Genomic DNA, 19,730 nt, shown 5'->3' on the forward strand with positions numbered 1-19,730 from the left:
ACTTTCTTTGGCCATGTTATTTTGAAGAGACATAATTGCTTAGTTAGTATGCTTGAAGTATTATTATTTCTATGCCAATATTGAACTTTTGTCTTGAATCTTTCGGATCTGAATATTCGTACCACAATTAAGAAGAATTACATTGAAATTATGCCAAGTAGCACTCCACATCAAAAATTATGTTTTTATCATTTACCTACTCGAGGACGAGCAGGAATTAAGCTTGGGGATGCTTGATACGTCTCCAACGTATCTATAATTTTTTATTGTTCCATGCTATATTATATCCTGTTTTGGACATTGTTGGGCTTTATTATACACTTTTATATTATTTTTGGGACTAACCTATTAACCGGAGGCCCAGCCCAGAATTGTTGTTTTTTGCCTATTTCAGAGTTTCGCAGAAAAAGAATATCAAACGGAGTCCAAACGGAATGAAACCTTCGGGGACGTGATTTTCGGAACGAACATGATCCAGAGGACTTGGACCCTACGTCAAGCAATCAACCAGGAAGGCACGAGGTAGGGGGCGCGCCTACCCCCCCCCCCCAGGCGCGCCCTCCACCCTCGTGGGGCCCATGTTGCTCCACCGACGTACTCCTTCCTCCTATATATACCTATGTACCCCCAAACTACCAGATACGGAGACAAAACTCTAATTCCACCATCGTAACTTTCTGTATCCACGAGATCCCATCTTGGGGCCTTTTCCGGAGCTCCGCCGGAGGGGGTATCGATCATGGAGGGCTTCTACATCAACACCATAGCCTCTCCGATGAAGTGTAAGTAGTTTACTTCAGACCTACGGGTCCATAGTTATTAGCTAGATGGCTTCTCTCTTTTTGGATCTCAATACAAAGTTCTCCCCCTCTCTTGTGGAGATCTATTCGATGTAATCGTCTTTTGTGGTGTGTTTGTTGAGACCGATGAATTGTGGGTTTATGATCAAGTTTATCTATGAACAATATTTGAATCTTCTCTGAATTATTTTATGTATGATTGGTTATCTTTGCAAGTCTCTTCGAATTATCAGTTTGGTTTGGCCTACTAGATTGATCTTTCTTGCAATGGGAGAAGTGCTTAGCTTTGGGTTCAATCTTGCGGTGTCCTTTCCCAGTGACAGTAGGGGCAGCAAGGCACGTATTGTATTGTTGTCATCGAGGATAACAAGATGGGGTTTATATCATATTGCATGAGTTTATCCCTCTACATCATGTCATCTTGCTTAAAGTGTTACTTTGTTCTCTTGAACTTAATACTCTAGATGCATGTTGGATAGCGGTCGATGTGTGGAGTAATAATAGTAGATGCAAGCAGGAGTCGGTCTACTTGTCTCAGACGTGATGCCTATATACATGATCATACCTAGATATTCTCATAACTATGCTCAATTCTATCAATTGCTCAACAGTAATTTGTTCACCCACCGTAATACTTATGCTCTCGAGAGAAGCATCTAGTGAAACCTATGGCCCCCGGGTCTATTTTCCATCATATTAGTCTTCCAATACTTAGTTATTTCCTTTGCCATTTATTTTACTTGCATCTTTATTTCTCTTTATCATAAAAATACCAAAAATATTATCTTATCATATCTATCAGGTCTCACTCTCGTAGGTGGCCGTGAAGGGATTGACAACCCCTTTATCGCGTTGGTTGCGAGGAGTTTATTTGTTTGTGTAGGTGTGTGGGACTCGTGCGTGGCCTCCTACTGGATTGATACCTTGGTTCTCAAAAACTGGGGGAAATACTTACGATGCTCTTCTGCATCACCCTTTTCTCTTCAAGGGAAAACCAACGCAGTGCTCAAGAGGTAGCACACGCCGAGGCTTGCCCGCATTCCCCCGCCTCTGCCACTCTCTAGCCGCCGCCTGGGGCCACGTGGCCTCTGCCGCGCCGCGCCCTGCCGGCTCATCGCCGCGGCCGCCGGCGCCCCGCTGCCCGCGCGCCCTGCTCCTCCCCATCTCTCGGCGGCCTCGCCCCGTGTTCGGGCAGGCTACGCCCACGCGCCCGCGCCCATATAGCCCGCTCCAGTGGCCTTTGTGCCACTGGTAGCTGGAGCCCCTCCCCTTTAAGGAATAATAAAAAAAAGGTTATGAAAATAAAAATAATTAAATAATTAGGTAAATAATTAACTTAATTAGCATAATTACCTAATTTAGTTAAGTAAAATTGTTAGTTTAGTTAGGTCAATGACAGATGGGCCCCACTGCCCCCGTTGACCAGTCAACCCAATCAGAGTTGATTGTTGACCCTGCTGACATCAGCATGACGTCATGCTAGCACCATAAGTCCATTTTTTAATTAGAAAAAATTCCAGAAATGTTTAAAAACTTTGAAAATCAATTTAAAATAATTGCAACTCAGATGAAAAAGTTTTATACATGAAAGTTACTCAGGAAGACGAGACGAATCCGAATATGCAGTCCGTTCATCCACCACACATCCTTAGCATAGCGAACATGCAACCTTCCTCCTCCGGTTCGTCTATCCGAAAATGCCTAACTTCGGGAATACTTTCCCGGATGTTATTCCCCTTCGACGGTATCACGTAGTATTACGTTAGAACACCCCTAGCTCTTCTTGTTGACTTGTCATGCATCTGTTTGCTTTGTATTTACTGTTTCTTCCCCCTCTTCTCTCAGGTAGACCCCGAGACTGATGTTGCCCTTGTGATCGACTACGTCGACGACGACCCTTCCTCCCTTTCTGCGAAGCTTCCAGGCAAGCCCCCCCCCTCCCTTTGATCATCTCGATATCGCCCCTTCCAGGCAAGCTTGCATTAGATTTTGCTACTGTAATTGATTGCTCCTATTTTGATGCATAGCCTGCTTTTGTAACCTTCTTATTGTTACCTACATGCTTATCCTAAACCGCTTAGTATAGGTTGGGTGATCCATCAGTGACCCCCACCTTGTCCTTGTTGCCCCTACTTCATCATCGACGACTCAATCAACATGATCGACAACCAGAGCCCAAAACCTCACATAACATCACGCCCCTTTTGTTGCTCGACTCTACAGAGTCACTATCGAGTGCCGAGGGTGATACCTCGCAACACACTCCTGATGATAATTCTGTAGTGTAGCTATTCGGTCGTGGTCATCGAGGGTGATTCCTCCTTGACCACTCCGATATGACTCTGTCGTGCAACCTCTCAAGTGTGGACCTCGAGGGTGGTTCCTCCCATGTTCACCTTGATGATTACATTGAGTGGAATCCACCGAGGGTGATTCCTTGGGTTTTCCCCTTGATGTTTTGGACACACGGCTACCTTGACTTTACTTGAGACCATTGTTGAAGTCAGGTCGGCCCTGAGGGGTACCCGCGAGTTGATGTGAAAGTCGGGTGGGCCCATTGAGCACCCGCGAGTTTTCTACGATGCACGGCCGGGCATTCTAGGCCCTTGCCGTAAGTCCACGAGACGGGGCGATGGGGTCACATTATAGTGAGTCTCTGCTCGTCTCCGCGAGCCCCCAATGCACTAACAGGTTGGGGTATTTGTTCTGAGTTGGCCTTTGGCCTTTACGCACTAACCACCACGCGAGAATAGTTATGGGCCTCGACGTCGCAGTATCAGTCGAAGCTTTGTCAGACGTCCAATTCAGCATTGCGGCACGATCGGATCGTGCTGGCCATCCGAGGCGGTGCTGGTATCCACCCTACTCGCAACGACCCGGAGTGCAATGGGCGATGGGCCCAAGACCCCAGAGTGCTTAGGATGTAGACCGGCAGGGACCTCTCTGCTGAGCCTAGGTAGGGTTGCGACGTGTTGATCTTCCGAGGCTGGGAATTGACCCCAGAAAGGTGTGTCCGGCCAGAGTAATCAAGCGTGTTGGGTAACTTGGTGCACCCCTGCAGGGAAGGTATCTATTCAAATACCGTGTCCGCGGTAATGGACGTTCAGACTTGTATCCTGATCTATTACAACTAGAACAGGTTACTTGAGTTATGTGATGGATATGTGGCTCCGAGATTGTTTTCTCGTAGGGAGTCGAGGAAGGATCTCTGGGCATTAATGCTACAACATGTTTGTTAAATATAAATTGTTATTATTTACTCTTCTACATGTTGCAAGATGCTTGGAGTTTCTTGGAGATGCTGGTCTTCGATAGGCTAGGCCTTCCCCTCTATTCTGGCATTCTGCAGTTCAGTCCACAGATGCAACCCTTCCATTTGATACCAATGCATACTTAATATAGATCTGATGCTTGCGAGTACTTTGTATGAGTACTCACGGTTGATTTTCTACCCCTTTTCCCTTCTTTTTTCTTTTTGGTTGTTGCAACCAGGTGGTGGATCCCAGGAGCCAGATGCCACCCCGATAACTACTACTACCACCCGGAGGATGCCTACTTCTACATGGAGGCCGCCGAAGACCAGGAGTAGTTAGGAGGTCCTAGGAAGGAGGCCTTACCTCTTCAATCGTTGTTGATTTTGTGCTAGCCTTCTTAAGGCGGTCGTGTTTAACTTATGTTTGTACTCAGATATTGTTGCTTCCGCTGACTATTTTGTATCGAGCTATGTATTCGAGCCCTCGAGGCCCCTGGCTTGTAATATAAAGCTTGTTTTATTTTAATTTGTGTCTAGAGTTGTGTTGTGATATCTTCCCGTGAGTCCCTGATCTTGATCGTACACATTTGCGTGTATGATTAGTGTATGGTCAAATCAGGGGCGTCACAAGTTGGTATCAGAGCTGACTGTCTGTAGGATCCCCCTTTCCAACTCTTTGGCCGAAGTTGAGTCTAGTCTTTAAAAAACAGTTTTACTAACATGGTTGTGTGGCTTACGGGCCCACGTCACCATTGGGTGGCATTAGGATCTTTTATTCCTCGTCTATACTCTCGGAATCTGATCTCTCTTCTATTCGGGTTAAATGATTTTGCTAGCTCTAACTCTAGGTTCTTGTTAATACTTTCTTCCGGAGTCACTCCAAATGATTGCTTGGTGCACCAGAAGATTCTGAAGATACTCTCAGATGTTTTCCCGAGACCCTTGTGCCCTTCATCATTGCAATCCTTACCACCATTAAATCCTTATGGGTAACTACCTACATTGTCGTTCATACCTTCGTCCCCAGTTGCTCTTGTTATTACAAGATGTCCAAAAATACTCTTCGATGTTCTGAGAATCCGTTATGCTTACTGCCTTGCAGTTCCTTGCTGCATGATACCCCTATGAATAATTCCTCACACTTTTCGAGGATTTGTTCATTCCTAGTTGATCAAGTGATTCACAAGATACTTTGAAATACTATCTGATCTTCCAATAATCCTCTCCAATTATTGCTCTGCAAATACTTGTCTGCTTGCATTATGGATACTTTCCATATGTCTGGCAATATTCGGTAGCATCCTTTGTCATCGTCATTTTGAACATTTGATTCGATATGTTTGTGAATGCTTGCAATCATCAATCACAACTAGAATTCTCCCTTCTGCTCATACGTCACCCTGGACATGAGTTGGTGTTCGACAAATCAAACCTTGATTGGTTGTCGATATATGTCTATTCTACTTAATTGCCTTTGATCAGAGCCTCTGCTTCTGATCCCCCGTTTTGGAAATCATAATTCTCTTTGCATTCGAGCTTAGAATTAGTAAGTTGATTCTATAATCTAATGTCCTTGCATTCTTTCTTCTTCTGGTTGAGTACCGATGCTCACATCAGATCCTTTGTGAACCAACAGATCCTTTGTGGGGTTCTATCCGATAGCGTCCTTCATATGCAGTAACCTTGTGAGCTTTCCTCGGATACATAATGCCTTTGGTAAATTGTATCTTCTGCTTCCTCAATCATGCTCTACTCCAAGCTTGAGTTATTTACTCGTGAAGTTTGACTCTACAACTTCGTCGAAGGCGAGAAGTAAATGGAAGGTTATGCATTGATGAAGTGGGAGTCGACCTTGAACCTTTGTGTTCATGCCCATGGACCCGATGTGGAACTTGTCATGGAAGCTTCTTGTTATAATAATAATAATCCCCTTGTGATAAGTTCATCTTGTATCTATGCTTGGTCCTTTGCAACCGTGGTTTCGAACATGATTGTTCTCCTTTGATTCCATTTATCGAACAAGTTAAAGTACTTGTATTCTTCAGATCATTTCCCCTGTCCAACCTCTACTTTGATCTACCTTCAAGTATTACCCTTTGGTATCTCGAGAATATCACGGAACTACATAACTTATTATGAGTTCTTCATCAACTATTATTTCTCGCCGATTCCAATTTTCCACGGGTTTTGAGTCATTAGACACTCGAGAACACCGATAACTGATTCAAGTCTACACTTTCCTTTCCATTGTTTTGTTCAAACCATTCTTTTAATGTAACATATCTGAGCAGTGATAATTCGCTGCTTATGTAAATGCCTCGATGTACAACTCTGTCAGTAAGGCCTTGTTACTATTGTTGATGACATTCCGGTAGCCACCGATGGACGATAACTTTGCCTATTGGTCCGCCTCGTCTTAACGAGCAGGAAAATGGTTCTCTTCGTCCCTCGCCCTCGGTACCAACGTTGTTGCCAACATAATTGACAGGCTATCCTCTGACCCGCCTTGCTATGATCACCGTGCAAAATGATAGCGCATTCCTGCTTCTAACCCACATGGTGGGCCCATAACCCACAGTTCCGCATGATCGAAACCTGACTCTCTTGTACATCCTTGTTTCCCAAAATTGTTCCTCATGCTTGGCTTCGTTTGTAAATCACGAGCCACCTTCCTAGTGATCTATTCTGGTATCAGACGCAATACTTATTCCCATTGCTCTGAACCCCTTTCACCCTCTGTTTCAGGCAACGAACGATTGCCTACCCGCTTGAAGCTTCTTATTGCACCTTCTAGCCTTGCTCTCGATGACTTTCTTGAATTTCAATTCGAGAGATGCCTTTATGCCACGTTCGTGAGATAGCCCCCAGGTACCTATCTTGTGTTGAGCTCCATCCTTCCTGAGCCTTATCCCCTTACTCCACCCCTTAAATCTTGGGACGAGATTTCTTGTAGTGGAGGAGAATTGTGACGCCCGGATAATTAAGCTATATTAATCCTCTGCTAATGATGCCACGTCACCTTGATTTCTGTTGTTAAACTCACGTCGGTTCTAAACCCAATTCAAATTTCAAATCTAAAATAAAGTCAAACAAATAAAGTTTCCATATGTCAAAACAAAAATGATATTCACTAGCTAATTATCATGTGACAAAAAATGCAAGAATACTTCATAGGGAACCCATCTACTCCTCATGTGCTTCCGAATGGAGAAATAATGCAAGGCAAATCAGGAGGAACGGTGGTATTGGAGCTTACAAGGAAGAGTTGATTGCAATTGTGGGTATGAAAAGGGCTTTGGCATCCGAACGCAAAGAGGACAAGCTGGGTTGTTTTTATGAGATGAAGTCCATGGAGGAGGAGATGTGGAAGGCAAAGTCCGTGGCCGAGGAGAAAGGTGCTTGCGGAGGAGAAAAGGCTTGCGATTGAGATGAAAAGGCTAGAATTGGAGGCGATGGAGAAAAAGAAATTGCTTCACATTGAGGAGCAAAAGGTAGCAATGGCGACTGAGGAGAGAAGGGAGAAGAGGGTAACCGAGGATTGTTCTATCATGTTCATGGATCCTAGCAAGATGGACGAGAAGGTGAGAAGATATTGGAAGCTTACTCTTGTCGATATCATGGCTAAGATGTTTGGTGGCGATGGTGCAGGCAGTGGTGGTGCAGATGGCAAAGGCGGTGGTTCATGAGCCTATTTGAACTATGGTGGCATTTGATACACCGTGTCTTGGTGGCTTTTTAGAATGAACTTGCTCATTTTGTGCCTTTTGGCAAAAGTTGTGGCTATGTGTGATAGATTTGGTCAACTATATTTATGGTCGTAGTTGAAGTGTGATATGATGCATTCAAAAAAATACTATGTTTGTGTTGAAATGAGGTCAATTTGTTAGAATGATTTGAGCAATAGATTTCAAGATTTGTGAACAAAATTTATAGGATATGGGATCTGCTAGCTGGGAAATAGTGATTTTCATACAAAAAATGGTAAAGTGGGATACGGAGCACTTTTAGTAGATTTAGCAAGGGGGTCTGCTAGAGATGCCCTAAGTGTTGCACTTGGGTTGTAATAGTATGGGAAAAACTCCAGATTTTCTTTTTGGTGGAGCAGGGCCTTCCTTGCTTCTCGTTTTTGCACTATTAGTCGGCTCAGCTTCGCGAATTCAGCTTCCTGGAACCCAAGGGCGTGTTTGGTTGCCGTAGTCTACAGCTGCTGCATTGTATAGCCTTCTCAACTCAGTTTGGCTATGCAAATGCAGCCTCAAATGCACCATCTACAAGTTGTTTCGTTGCCCGCATGCCCTCTTTCCTGCATGGGCTGAACCACACTGCCTGGTGTTTGGTTGCATGCATGTTAGTGGACAAACCTAAGGCATGGTGTTTGGTTGTATGCAATGCCTGGTGTGTGATAACCTCTTTGGATAGTTGGTGAGGTTACCAGCACACTTCGGCACAACCATGTACCACACATCATAAGCAGAGCACAGCATAAACAGAGCATCAACTACTTAACAACATAGTTCAGATAACATAGTACCACACATCATAACAATAGTTCAAACAGTTCAATGCATAAACCATAAAGCAGACTCGATAGTACTTAGGAAGGAGGTGCCCTGACCCTAGTCCCTGGCGGTGAAGGCTTCGTCGTGCTTCCTGCACTTGTTGATCACCTCAATGCCATCGTCATCGAAGATGATGACCTTGAGGGTGTCGGGAGTCAGGAGCTTGAACGTCACCATGTAGTCGATCTTGATCTGATGAACGACGGTGTAGGTGGCCCAACCCTGATTCAGGGTCACCCTGTCGTGCATCAGCTTCACCGTCACCCTCCAGGAGCAGTCGGTGTTGTTCCTCAGCTTGAACTCCGTCGGCACCGCGACGAAGTGCTTGGTGAAGTCCAGGGGCATGGGGATGCACTCAAGTTTCGGTGCAAGGATCACTTTGCAGAAGTGAGTTGGGCCACCCTCCTCATGGTAGTGGCCGTAGTTGTGGCGCTTGTTGTTGGGGGCTCCTCCATGCGCTCGTCGTCGCCAACCGTTGGCGTCTTCGGTTCTTCCTTGGCGGTGGGCAGCAGCACCACCTTGGGCATTGGATGAATCGGCCGCTTGCCCTCGTTGTCAACGGCCGGGAGCACCTCCATGCCCATCTCATTGCTCTCCTCGATCTGCACACAATTCATGGAGCCAGGCACAGCACAGAGTTCATGGCTTATTGAAGAGCATGTGGTCAAAACTGCATGACTGTCACTCTTCCTTCTCTTCATTGCGCCTATATTTACTCACCCTGACCATCACTACTTACCCACCCCCTCTCTTCTCTCACTATCAACCTTCCTCCTCTCCATCGCCATAAGCTCCAGCTCCAGCTCCAACGCCAACCTCTTCCCTTGGGGTATTGGCTGGAGGGCCTTCTTCCTCGGATGGTCGGTTGGTGACCGCACCAAGTTCGAGAACACCATGGAGGTGTGCTCGAACTTCGGCTCCATGCCTGACATGCAGAAGGAATCTGATGTAGTGCTCATGAGGGCCACTGCACAAGAGTTGAAGACGCTGATTCCTAACCCAGCGAAGGGCGTGATGGCAGTCGACATCATTCGTTGGGCCATGAATCAGGTCGTCTCCGATGACGCTAAACAGAGGAAGAGGTGGTCCAAGTACAAGAACTACTGGGCTTCTAATGACCGTCTTGCCGCAGTGTACTAGGAGACGGCAATCGTGCCGCCGGCAGTCATCGGCTGGAAGCCTGAGGAGGAGGAAGAACCGGTGCAGATGCCAGTGAGGGCGTCGGAGCCAGGTCGTCGTACCTGGCAGATCGACCTCGACTCCGCCGAGGACGACGATGACCCGCCGCCCCGCACGGCGATGGACAAGAAGATGAAGGCCAGCCACTCGACCCGCCGCTCCGCACACCTCAACGGCCGCCACGGTTAGCCAGTGTCTGTTGTGTACTCCCAATCCCCAAATCCCCCTTCTACTCCATCCGCATCTACCTCTATTCCGATCTTGCATGAACTAATATGAACTCGTATGAACTGCCATGCTTATCTACCTCTATTCCCCATTCCCCTCTCTGTCGTGGATCGAATCTACCACCGGATCGAACGTGAAAAAGTAGTGCATGACGAACAGAAAAGTGCTTATCGCCATTATCGCAGGCCAGGTGATGATCTGCTCGCCGGTGATGGAGTCCAATAGTCTTCTTACTCTCCTCCAATCTACAGCCGCCTGTTAGAGTTGGGAGAGTGGGGAGAGGGAGCAGTGAGGCTAATAACTACCGGTGCTCCAGGAAGCAACGCAGCTTCTCGAGCATGACCGCGTTCCCAAGGAGCCACGCCCAGGAGTGCTTTAAACATCATGCCATGCAAGTCTAAAAGTGTATGCAGCCAACCAAGCAGGGCAACCAAACACGCCCTTAGCTCGAGAGGATACGAACAGACCCTTAGCTGCATCATGGATTCGAGTTGTTACGTTGCCACTGGCGTCTTCTGTCGATCAGTTCTATTTTAGCAGTGCAGCTCAGTTAGAATAGGACTCTTTTCAGACTTGTACCAACAAAGTCTCATTCAAGTACAACTTGCTGGCATCACTTTCTGCTATGTAGTTTGATTAAACTCTTCATTACCAACAAATAGCTCAACATACTTACGGGGTACATATGCATGAAATGACCCCCGCTAAGGAAACGAAAACCCGGCCCTTGCAAATGTTACTACACAAGATAATATACAGTGGGGAAGCACATAGTTTATAGAAGAGGGTGAGCACCTAAGTACAATCATCTACGACACCTAGACACAATGAAACAAAAACATTTGACAGCAAGCAAAGGCCGTTCGTTGTTGTTCCGCATGAGTGACGAGTTGATCACGGCAACTCCTTGTCCATTGAATCGACTAGAGACTGAATGTCCGTCATGCGTGATCCACAGGACTGACTTAGTGCATACCCTCATCAGCTATTGCTTCCTGAGATTACAGGCTGTGATCAGGAAATGGACAGACAGAAAGAAACCATAAACCGGTAAGAGCAAAACCTTTAACTTTACCTGAAGCCGTAGGAGCTTTTCTCTGACTGCTTGTTCCCTGTTGAGAAACCCCCTTCAGCGATCTTAGCTTGGATGCGGAAGGCCTAAACGTGTTGATCAAAGGCTGGTCAAAAGCATCATCCTCGTCATCGTCATCTCCACCATGCCCCCGTTGGTCAGAGTCACTAACAGACTCTTCATCACTAGATTTGTTTCCATCAAAAAGATTTCTCACAGGTTCATCTCTAGGCTTCCTCGGGCGGCCCCTGCGCTTTACAGGCTTTTCCTCCTTTTCTTCTGGATCAGAAACACTATCAGCCACAATTTCTACAAGAAAAGCTTCCTGTGGTTCTGGAACCTAAGTTACAGCTCAGAGAGAGAGAGAGAGAGAGTTCAACTCACCGTGGAAAACCTCATTCCTTGCATGTTTCTCACGTAAGTGTTCTACAAAGGTTAAGTACGGGCGCCAAGCACTGGGATCTTCATTCATATCGATATCCTGTGCCCTCTTCTGTACATCTGTCAAACTACATGCAAACAAAGATTACTCAGAATGAAACACAAAATCAGGGCAGCACCACGAATGACAGGGCTAAAAACATACATGTCTGGTATATCTGACGAAGGAAGTTTAGAAACAAATGGCACAAGAGCAGCCTCGAGGAAAGACAATTGCTTTGGGAGGTCCACAAAGGCAAATTGAACACCGCACTGGATAATCTTTAAGATCTCAGACTTGTTTTTAATACGAACAGCGCCAACATAGTAGCCTGCAAGCCGATTAGCAAGATCTTGACACTCCGAGTAAGATTTGGCTATCAGGTTTTGGTTCTCTCCTTCGCGCAAATAGGTCATATACCGTTCGTACGCCTAATTAGATGAAAAACAAACAATGATTGACACAAGATAGATGACGCTTCATAAAGAGTATATGTTAATGGCACATAAATTAACAAAATCAAATGCAAAGGTGAGTTACAAAAATAAAGGCATTTACCATTCATTCCTGTCAGCACATATGTCCAAACAATGTACTCCCTCCGTTCCAAATTACTCGTCGCAGAAATGAATGTATCTAGAACTAAAATACATCTAGATACATCCATTTCTGTAACGAGTAATTCGGAACGGAGGGAGTACATATTTGGAGATGATTCTTTAGAACATTGCAAAAGATGAAAAACAAGTTTAAATAGATACAATGACAATAGCAAACCACGTTACCAACAGGACCCCATGTGTTCCTGGTTTACAATCAGTTGATTTTCAATCACTAATGGCATCCTCGATAATGCAGGATGAGTATAATTTCCTGATGCGGTTTTTAGTTATTATTTATTTCAAGATAGGTTATTGGGTAATTCAGAGAACAAATTGCAGGATGTTCATACAGATAAGACACCATACAAATATCCACCTACTTGTAAATTTGTGAATAAATAGCAAGTGCATTCAAAGATAAACAAAAGTACCCGTCTCAATGCCTCAAAGAATAGAGCAGCTATATCGCTGTCTGCATTTTTCTTTAGTGCGGTAATGAGATGCTTGATGATCTCTGTCGTACTTGCACCATGAGATACATAGTGTGAAACAATCTCAGGGCCAAGGTAATCCTGCAAACAAAATAAATTGCTGCAAATTTCATTTATCTGCCAATAGAAAACGCTACGGACGTAAACCAAGTTTGATGCATAGAAGGTAGTCTCCAACAAACTATCTGGAAGAATGTTGCATGAGAACCCCTATCGCAGGCAGAAATTGCAGTATAAACCTTTGAAACTGTATCAGCAAGCAGTAGCTTTGCAGCTGCAATCATGACAGCATCCCTGTTTGTGTCTTCAATATATTCTTCGTTTGCGTCTTCATCTTCTGTGTCATCTGAGGGTGAAAAGTTGGCCGATTTCAGTAATTAGCAAGAAGCCAGGCAACAAAATTTCTTGAAACGCCATTCCGGACAGATATTTTAAATTTGAAGTAGAAAAGCGTGTGACAAGATAACCTGATATGTTCAGCTGCTGTTCACATAGTTTCCAAAACTTCTGAACATATTCTAATTGTGGGAGATAACCCAAATTTTTTAGCTTTGTTGAAGAATACTTTGACTTCTTAAACAAGCACCACATCTCTGCAGTAATGATGCAGACCTTGAAGCAAAAGAAGGCATTGAACGGTCAATGGGTCAACTTAAGTGCAGGAATACAATTGTTACAAAAATAATGCATTCCTCTCTTCGCTGACTTTTAATTCAGAAGGCTTACTCTGGAGGAAAGCACAGTGGTGCTCCTTCCCTCTTTCTGATAATTGGACAGAACCACCAAGAAATAATAGAGTTGTTCAAGGAGGGACCTTTGCTTGGAAGAAAGTCCCTCGATAGATGTTTCAGATGGGTTTTCAACGCCAATTGCATGAAGGCACCATGCTACTTCAAGGAACATGTTGATGAGGAGAAAGCTCTTTACCTAATCAAGCATCAAGTATTACCTCAATATGTTCCTTAAAGTTGATTCTGCAAGGAAGATTGAAGTGCTAATAGTAATATCTCAACAGTGCAATGGTTCATACCTCATTATCCATCTCTTTTAGATGACTGAGGATTCGGTACATATCTTCAAATAAACCATCATTTTTAACAGGTTTTGACAATTGAAGTTCATGAAGTCGCTTCAAATTAACCAAGAGAGAGTATTCATCATCACCTGCCTGCAAAGCCGACAGTCATCATATTATCTTCTGCTCCAGTACATATACAGACAGCATGAGTAAGACATACCTCTACTTCCTTGATCGCAGTTTTGACTTTCAAAACCAACTCATCTTCAAGAATCTTAAGTTTATTTTCAGCATAATCTAGAAGATCCGCCTGACACTTCATGCAACAGAAAGCTATTGCCTTGATGCAAGATCTTAAAGTATCCTTGTCACCATGTTTGAAGAAGGCATCAACAATGAGATCTATGGCGGCCTTGAAATTCTGAACCAAATTATAAACAAGATTATTGGTCGAATAAAAAAATGAATGAGAAGGACGAGTGATAGCTTTTGCAACTGACCTGCTCTTGCCTCTTCAGTGAGTACATCTCAAGTTTCAAAAGCATCATCATATCAATTAGAGGGGATATCTTGGCCTTGTCAGGCAAGTATTTTCTCAAAAGTTGCGGGTACCTCTTCATCAAGGCATTGGTTATGTCACTCTTGCTATTTTCTAATATCTCCTGTAAACTTTTATGTTTTAGTAATGCCGCAGGATACAATTGAACTAAGTGTCAGTTTTACAAGAACAAATAGCAGATCAATAAACATAATGAGCAATATATAATCCAGAGTTCAACAGGAAGAACTTGAACAACATCAAGGAGTATAAAGCTGAACTAGACAGGGGGAAACCATGAAAAGGGTGTAAAATCAGAAAAATTAAGGTTAATGTGTAGGATCTGGATGCTTAAAATGCGCAATTTAAAAGATTTCCCATCTCCCACACAAAAAAACATTTTCCATCTTAATAATGATAGAAAAGGTAAGTTGGCAATCAACACATACACTAATGTGTTTATCAGAAGGTGGTCATATTCAACCAGTATTATTTCCATTTTAATATTAATTTCACAATCCTGGATGATTTACCAATTTAGACCACTGGGCTAATCTCCAGAAGTTGATTCACTAATGCAACTTACATAAATAGAGATGACATGGTACAAATTTAGAAGGGTTAAATTAATCAGACTCTCAAACATAACTTTTGAAGGACTGACATTTTCTGTGCCTCAGGAACCAAACATTGAAGTACCCCATGGAACAAACCTACTTTATGTAGGTAGTACTCCCTCCGTCCCAAAATTCTTGTCTTAGATTTGTCTAGATACAGATGTATCTAACACTAAAACGTAACTAGATACATCCGCATTTAGACAAATCTAAGACAAGAATTTTGGGACGGAGGGAGTACTACTTAGTACTTAGAAGAGATGACATCTAGCAAACTGGAACTAAAGAAATAACTAGGCCAACAGCACCGTTGGCAATGTTACAGATATTTAAAAATTAAAACTATCCATGAGATTATGAATCAGTGAGACTTTGCACCAATACTATACGATACCACAGATGATACTGATACCTTTTGGGATTTGTTATAGTACATCTTCCTATTGTCAGTTGCAGGAACTATTCTTTCCCCAACAGCCTTCTTAGCAGAGGCTCGCAGCATCCGAACTAGATTTGTTCCATCCATGTCAGTAAGCTCAGCTATCAGAGTTTCATCAAGAAGCATGGAGATTATACACTTCCAGTCCTGAAGAACAAAAATAATGTAATTGTGACAGAATGTCACACTGACAACACTGTACAATCTTTTCCAAATAGAGTTGCATAAACGGAGGAGCATACTTTCATGGCCTTCATGTCATCCCAAATATCATCAATGACGTAAGAACTCAGGACTGGGTCATCCGAAAATTCCCTTAAGATGTGCAGCATTCGACTAATGTGAATCTCGGAGGATTCATTGTTCCCATCTGGAATGCACTAGGATAATCAATGGCTGAAGTAATCAAGTACTATTTGATAAGAAGACAGGGTAGCACAAGAGTTCAATCCTTCAAGACACGAGTACCTCTAGCTACAGAAGGGGTCTTGCAGTTTTGTGCTATCAGGTGATCATAAACTAACTCCCCTATTGCACGCCTGATCATAGGAGGTTCGTCAATAAGCAAATCATATAGGGGACCCAAATCATCATCACTCAAAAGTTGATGCCTGCAAAGCAAGGAAACAATACTTTTCATTTATGTTCCAAGAATCACATAAGCATTTGAGCTACATGATGAAATTTTTCGTAGCCTTGTACATGTGAGCTTCAGCTCTGAATACGTAACTCCTACTTCCAGTGCCACGGCTTAGCCAGTTGCAAGTATGTTTAAGCTTGTGTTTTCATGAAATAGCTTTGAACCAATTGTCATTCAAACATCCAAAATGAAAGAATTTAACTGATGGCATAGAAATTGATGCAATCGGTGCACTGTGCAGATAGTGAATGATGAAAACATTTGAACAAACACCGCACCCGTATTTCAAAATGGAATCATCAGTCCTTGTATATAACATTTGACAACAGGAATGTTATGCCAGATATCCAAGAAATTAGTATTCGGAACTTCTTACTTGAAATTGAATTTTACTTGTACATACAAAACCTCATAAGCAGGCCTTGATATCAAAAGCTAGACAAACCCAACTCTTAGCACATCTTAAAAAGGCTATGGCAAAATATGTGAACTTGCGCGGTAACTACCCCAACTGGGCACACAAAAGATTTTGCTGTGAAACCTCAGTACGGAGGCCATGAGAAAGTGAGCTCACCGAAGTAATTGCTTGATGAGTCCTATAGCTGGCACAGCTACTGAAATATCAATATCATCAGCAAGCTGGATCATCCTGCTATAAAACCTCTCCGTAAAGAGACCAAGAGAAGGTATGTTGTCATCTACATCATACAGGCTTTGCAAGGCAAGAATAGAAGTTCTTCTAACTCCAGCATTCTATAAACAAAGAAGTGCACAAAATAAGATTGCAAATCTCGTTGATCACAGAGAAGGTATCAATGGGCACAATTAATCAATGAATTAAACCTTTTTTACCTTGTCATTCAGTGTCCACCCAAGATACTTTAAATATATATCTTGTAAGAACAGTGATGGATATGAGACAACCCAAATACCTAGGGATTTTATGCATAACATTCGGATCTCAGGGTCAACATCCCGATAACGGTGCATGAACAACCTGCATGTGGCAAAATAATAGTGTTTAGTTGCCTGCTAGACCAAGATAAGTATAGATTGCATGACATGTGCAAGATTCTGGATACCGATGAATATACTATCACTTAAGAAAGATTAGAACACTTAATTAAGTAAACAATAAAAGGCTGGGTGAGTGGTCTCTAATAGAAAGCCTCACCCACTGAATATTTTACGCATCGATTCCTCCAAATATGTAATATTTTCATGAGTAATGGATAGCCTTTTGTTGAGAGATTCAACAGCTGGGCCGTCACTGTGCTTCTTCTTCTCTGCATTCAACTGCCTTTGGGTGGTCTCACGCTGTCCACTGAGAGTCTTGGCGACAGATATGAAGGACGTCACAAGCTGGAGCCCAACCAATGAAGCTACTTGACGATAAACCCTTGGGGGAGTACTGAAGCACAACAAATTAGCACCTTATACACACGTATACAAGACTAAGGAAAAAATAAGGATGGTGACTGGTGAGACCTAATTACCATGATATTGCAACCACGTAATCCTTGATTGTCGTGAATAAGTTATCATCAAATAATGGACCATTCTGACACTCAAGGACCAAACTATCCCAAAAGGTAACAAGATTTTCTTTGAAGTTCTTAAGGTCCTTCCTTTTTGAGCTATAATTATCATCCACCAGACCCTGTTCTCAAGTTAAGATTGACAAAACTCAAACAGAAGAGAGCATATATGCACAACAGTAGAACAATATAGGGTAGATAAATAGATTATGTGCATTGGATAATTGAAATGGCCACAGATGATGATTCTCCTTTCAAAATCTCACAATAGGATACTTTTCTTGCTAGCTCAGCTAGTTTGAATACAATGTCATCCACAGCTGCCTCATGAAGGTCGCTTGCATATATATCATGTCTGGCGCCACAAACCTGTCATTGTAAGATTTGCAGGTTAATGAAAATAACGTTGCAACTATAATTTAACTAGAACAATAAGTAGTGTATCAAGTTAGTATTACCTCAAATAACATTGTTAATATCTGAAATAGCACTGACTTTGGATTTGATTCATAATCCTCGACCAATCTTTTGACAGCATGGCTGATTAGCCTGCCATTATGTTTGACTATGTCTGCAAGTTGCGAGTTTGTAAGGAAACCAAGCGGAGATGAAAGATGGAATATCGTTTGTTACATTGAGGTAAAGCTTTAAATCTAGGAACATCTCGGCGTATTTTCTTAAATTAACATGAAGCCTTGTTGTTCCTACAAGCCACTGGCATCATGTTGAAGTAAACTGTGGAAATAAGGCAAGGACCGTGCATATTGAGGACGATCATGCATTCTGCAGACCTAATTAATAACTATCAATAAAACTAGATTGATTCATATGAGATGACTCATTCCTGTTATGATGGTCTAGAGTCAAATATTCCTGGACAAGGTCACCAAAGTCTTTGTAAGTCATAAATCACATGGAGTTCATGAAAATCTAACAATCATTACTCTTACCATGTGTCCTTACACGTAACATATCCATGCCTCTGGCTCTTGTCAGTTCTTGGCTTCTCAACAATTTCTAATTTTGCCACTGGAGGCAAATAACCGGATTGTGAATTGTGATAGTTCATAGATGACAGAGTTCCATTGGGATCAAAATGACACGAATTGACAATTTTCAGCTAGACAGACACATATGTAACAAAAATCCTCAAACCCAACTATTTAGCACATAATGGCGGTAAATGGCAAACTAGACAGACACATATGTAACAAAAATTCACCGTGCAGAAACACACCGGGGTTAATCTATCCTTGTTACAGCAGAAGCAGCGTTCGGCACCATAAATCCCAACTAAAATCACATTAGCAGGAAAGCTAGACTTCCATATTGTGGAAGGGGTAAACCCTAGCAGCAGGTTCACAGAATCCCAGTCGCGGCAGCCGCCAAACCCACTCCAGGCAGAACGGCTAATAACGCAACATGCCCCTTACCGATGAGGGTCAAATCCTCGAGCGCGGCGGCGGCGGCGGCGGACGCCTCGCGCTTGCGCTTAGACCGGGGCGGCGCGAGCCCATCGGCCGCCTCCGCGTGGTCCTCCCCCTCCTCCTCGTCCTCAAACTCTTCGCCGGTCACAAAGTCGCTCTCCCTCGGCCTTGGCGGGCGGCCACGCTTCTGCAAACGCACGCACGAAACAAAATCAGAAATACTAGCCAAAATCAGCGGGATCCAGCTGCTCAGCGACCGCGTGGAGGGAGAAGGGTTACCGGGCGGCGCATGGAGGCTATCGTCTCCGCCATTCGGGAGGGGGGGACGGGGATGTGGTGACGCGGGGAGAGCAAACCCTAGAGATTTCGGGATTCTACGTCCGTGTTTGGGAGGGAAATGGAAAAGGGAAGAAGAGGCAGCGAGTTTGGAGGGGCAGGGGGGGAGGCGTGAACTGATCGACTCCGCCTTGTGTTTCTTTTTGAGAAAATTCCTTATTTAACACTGTCTTAAAATCTGGTTCTTTATTTGACACTAAAAAAGTTTTTCTTCTCTATTTGACACTAGTCCTAAATTTTATTTCTTATATGACACTTCTATCCATTTTAAGCCTAAATGACACCTAAAAAGACGATTTTGCCCTTCATGCGATATGTGTGTGTGCGCGTGTGCTGTTGCATGTGTGGGTGCACGCGTACATGTGTGCTGCTGCTGCATGTGTGTGTGTGCATGTGTGCTGCTGCGTGTGTGTTTGCTACTGCGTGTGTACGTGCGCACGCGTGTGTGCGCTGTTGCGTGCCTATGCATGTGATGCATGCGTGTGTGTGTATGTGTGTGTTGCGTGCGTGTTGCTGCGTGTGTGTGCGTGCATGTGTGTTGCTGCGTGTGTGCGTGTGTGTGCACGTGCATG

At 43.7% G+C, this 19,730-nt stretch overlaps 1 protein-coding gene across 1 annotated transcript; it reads right to left on the reverse strand.

Annotated features, from left to right (window-relative positions):
• Positions 1 to 10,647: 10,647 nt before the first annotated feature.
• Positions 10,648 to 19,301, reverse strand: LOC123085987 (sister-chromatid cohesion protein 3). The gene is made up of 22 exons (XM_044507688.1): positions 19,102 to 19,301; positions 18,829 to 19,009; positions 17,854 to 17,966; positions 17,672 to 17,764; positions 17,354 to 17,517; positions 17,032 to 17,268; positions 16,710 to 16,854; positions 16,432 to 16,610; positions 15,686 to 15,828; positions 15,460 to 15,587; positions 15,191 to 15,364; positions 14,124 to 14,285; positions 13,844 to 14,044; positions 13,636 to 13,773; positions 13,332 to 13,532; positions 13,073 to 13,217; positions 12,845 to 12,951; positions 12,546 to 12,686; positions 11,678 to 11,943; positions 11,476 to 11,600; positions 11,095 to 11,370; positions 10,648 to 11,014 (listed from the first exon to the last, which is right to left on the reverse strand). The coding sequence occupies exons 1-22, from the start codon at positions 19,132 to 19,134 to the stop codon at positions 11,001 to 11,003; spliced, it is 3,366 nt and encodes a 1,121-aa protein (XP_044363623.1). The 5' UTR covers positions 19,135 to 19,301; the 3' UTR covers positions 10,648 to 11,000.
• Positions 19,302 to 19,730: the final 429 nt, after the last annotated feature.

Source organism: Triticum aestivum, chromosome 4A, assembly GCF_018294505.1.
Source record: "Triticum aestivum cultivar Chinese Spring chromosome 4A, IWGSC CS RefSeq v2.1, whole genome shotgun sequence".
Taxonomy (NCBI): Eukaryota; Viridiplantae; Streptophyta; class Magnoliopsida; order Poales; family Poaceae; genus Triticum; species Triticum aestivum.

Coding starts and splice junctions, on each gene's coding strand:
- LOC123085987 (XM_044507688.1), bottom strand. CDS start 19,134: ATGGCGGAGACGATAGCCTCCATGCGCCGCCCG. Junction 13,774..13,843: donor CTGCGATCAAGGAAGTAGAG/GTATGTCTTACT, acceptor TCGGCTTTGCAG/GCAGGTGATGATGAATACTC. Junction 11,944..12,545: donor TCTTTGAGGCATTGAGACGG/GTACTTTTGTTT, acceptor TCATCTAATTAG/GCGTACGAACGGTATATGAC.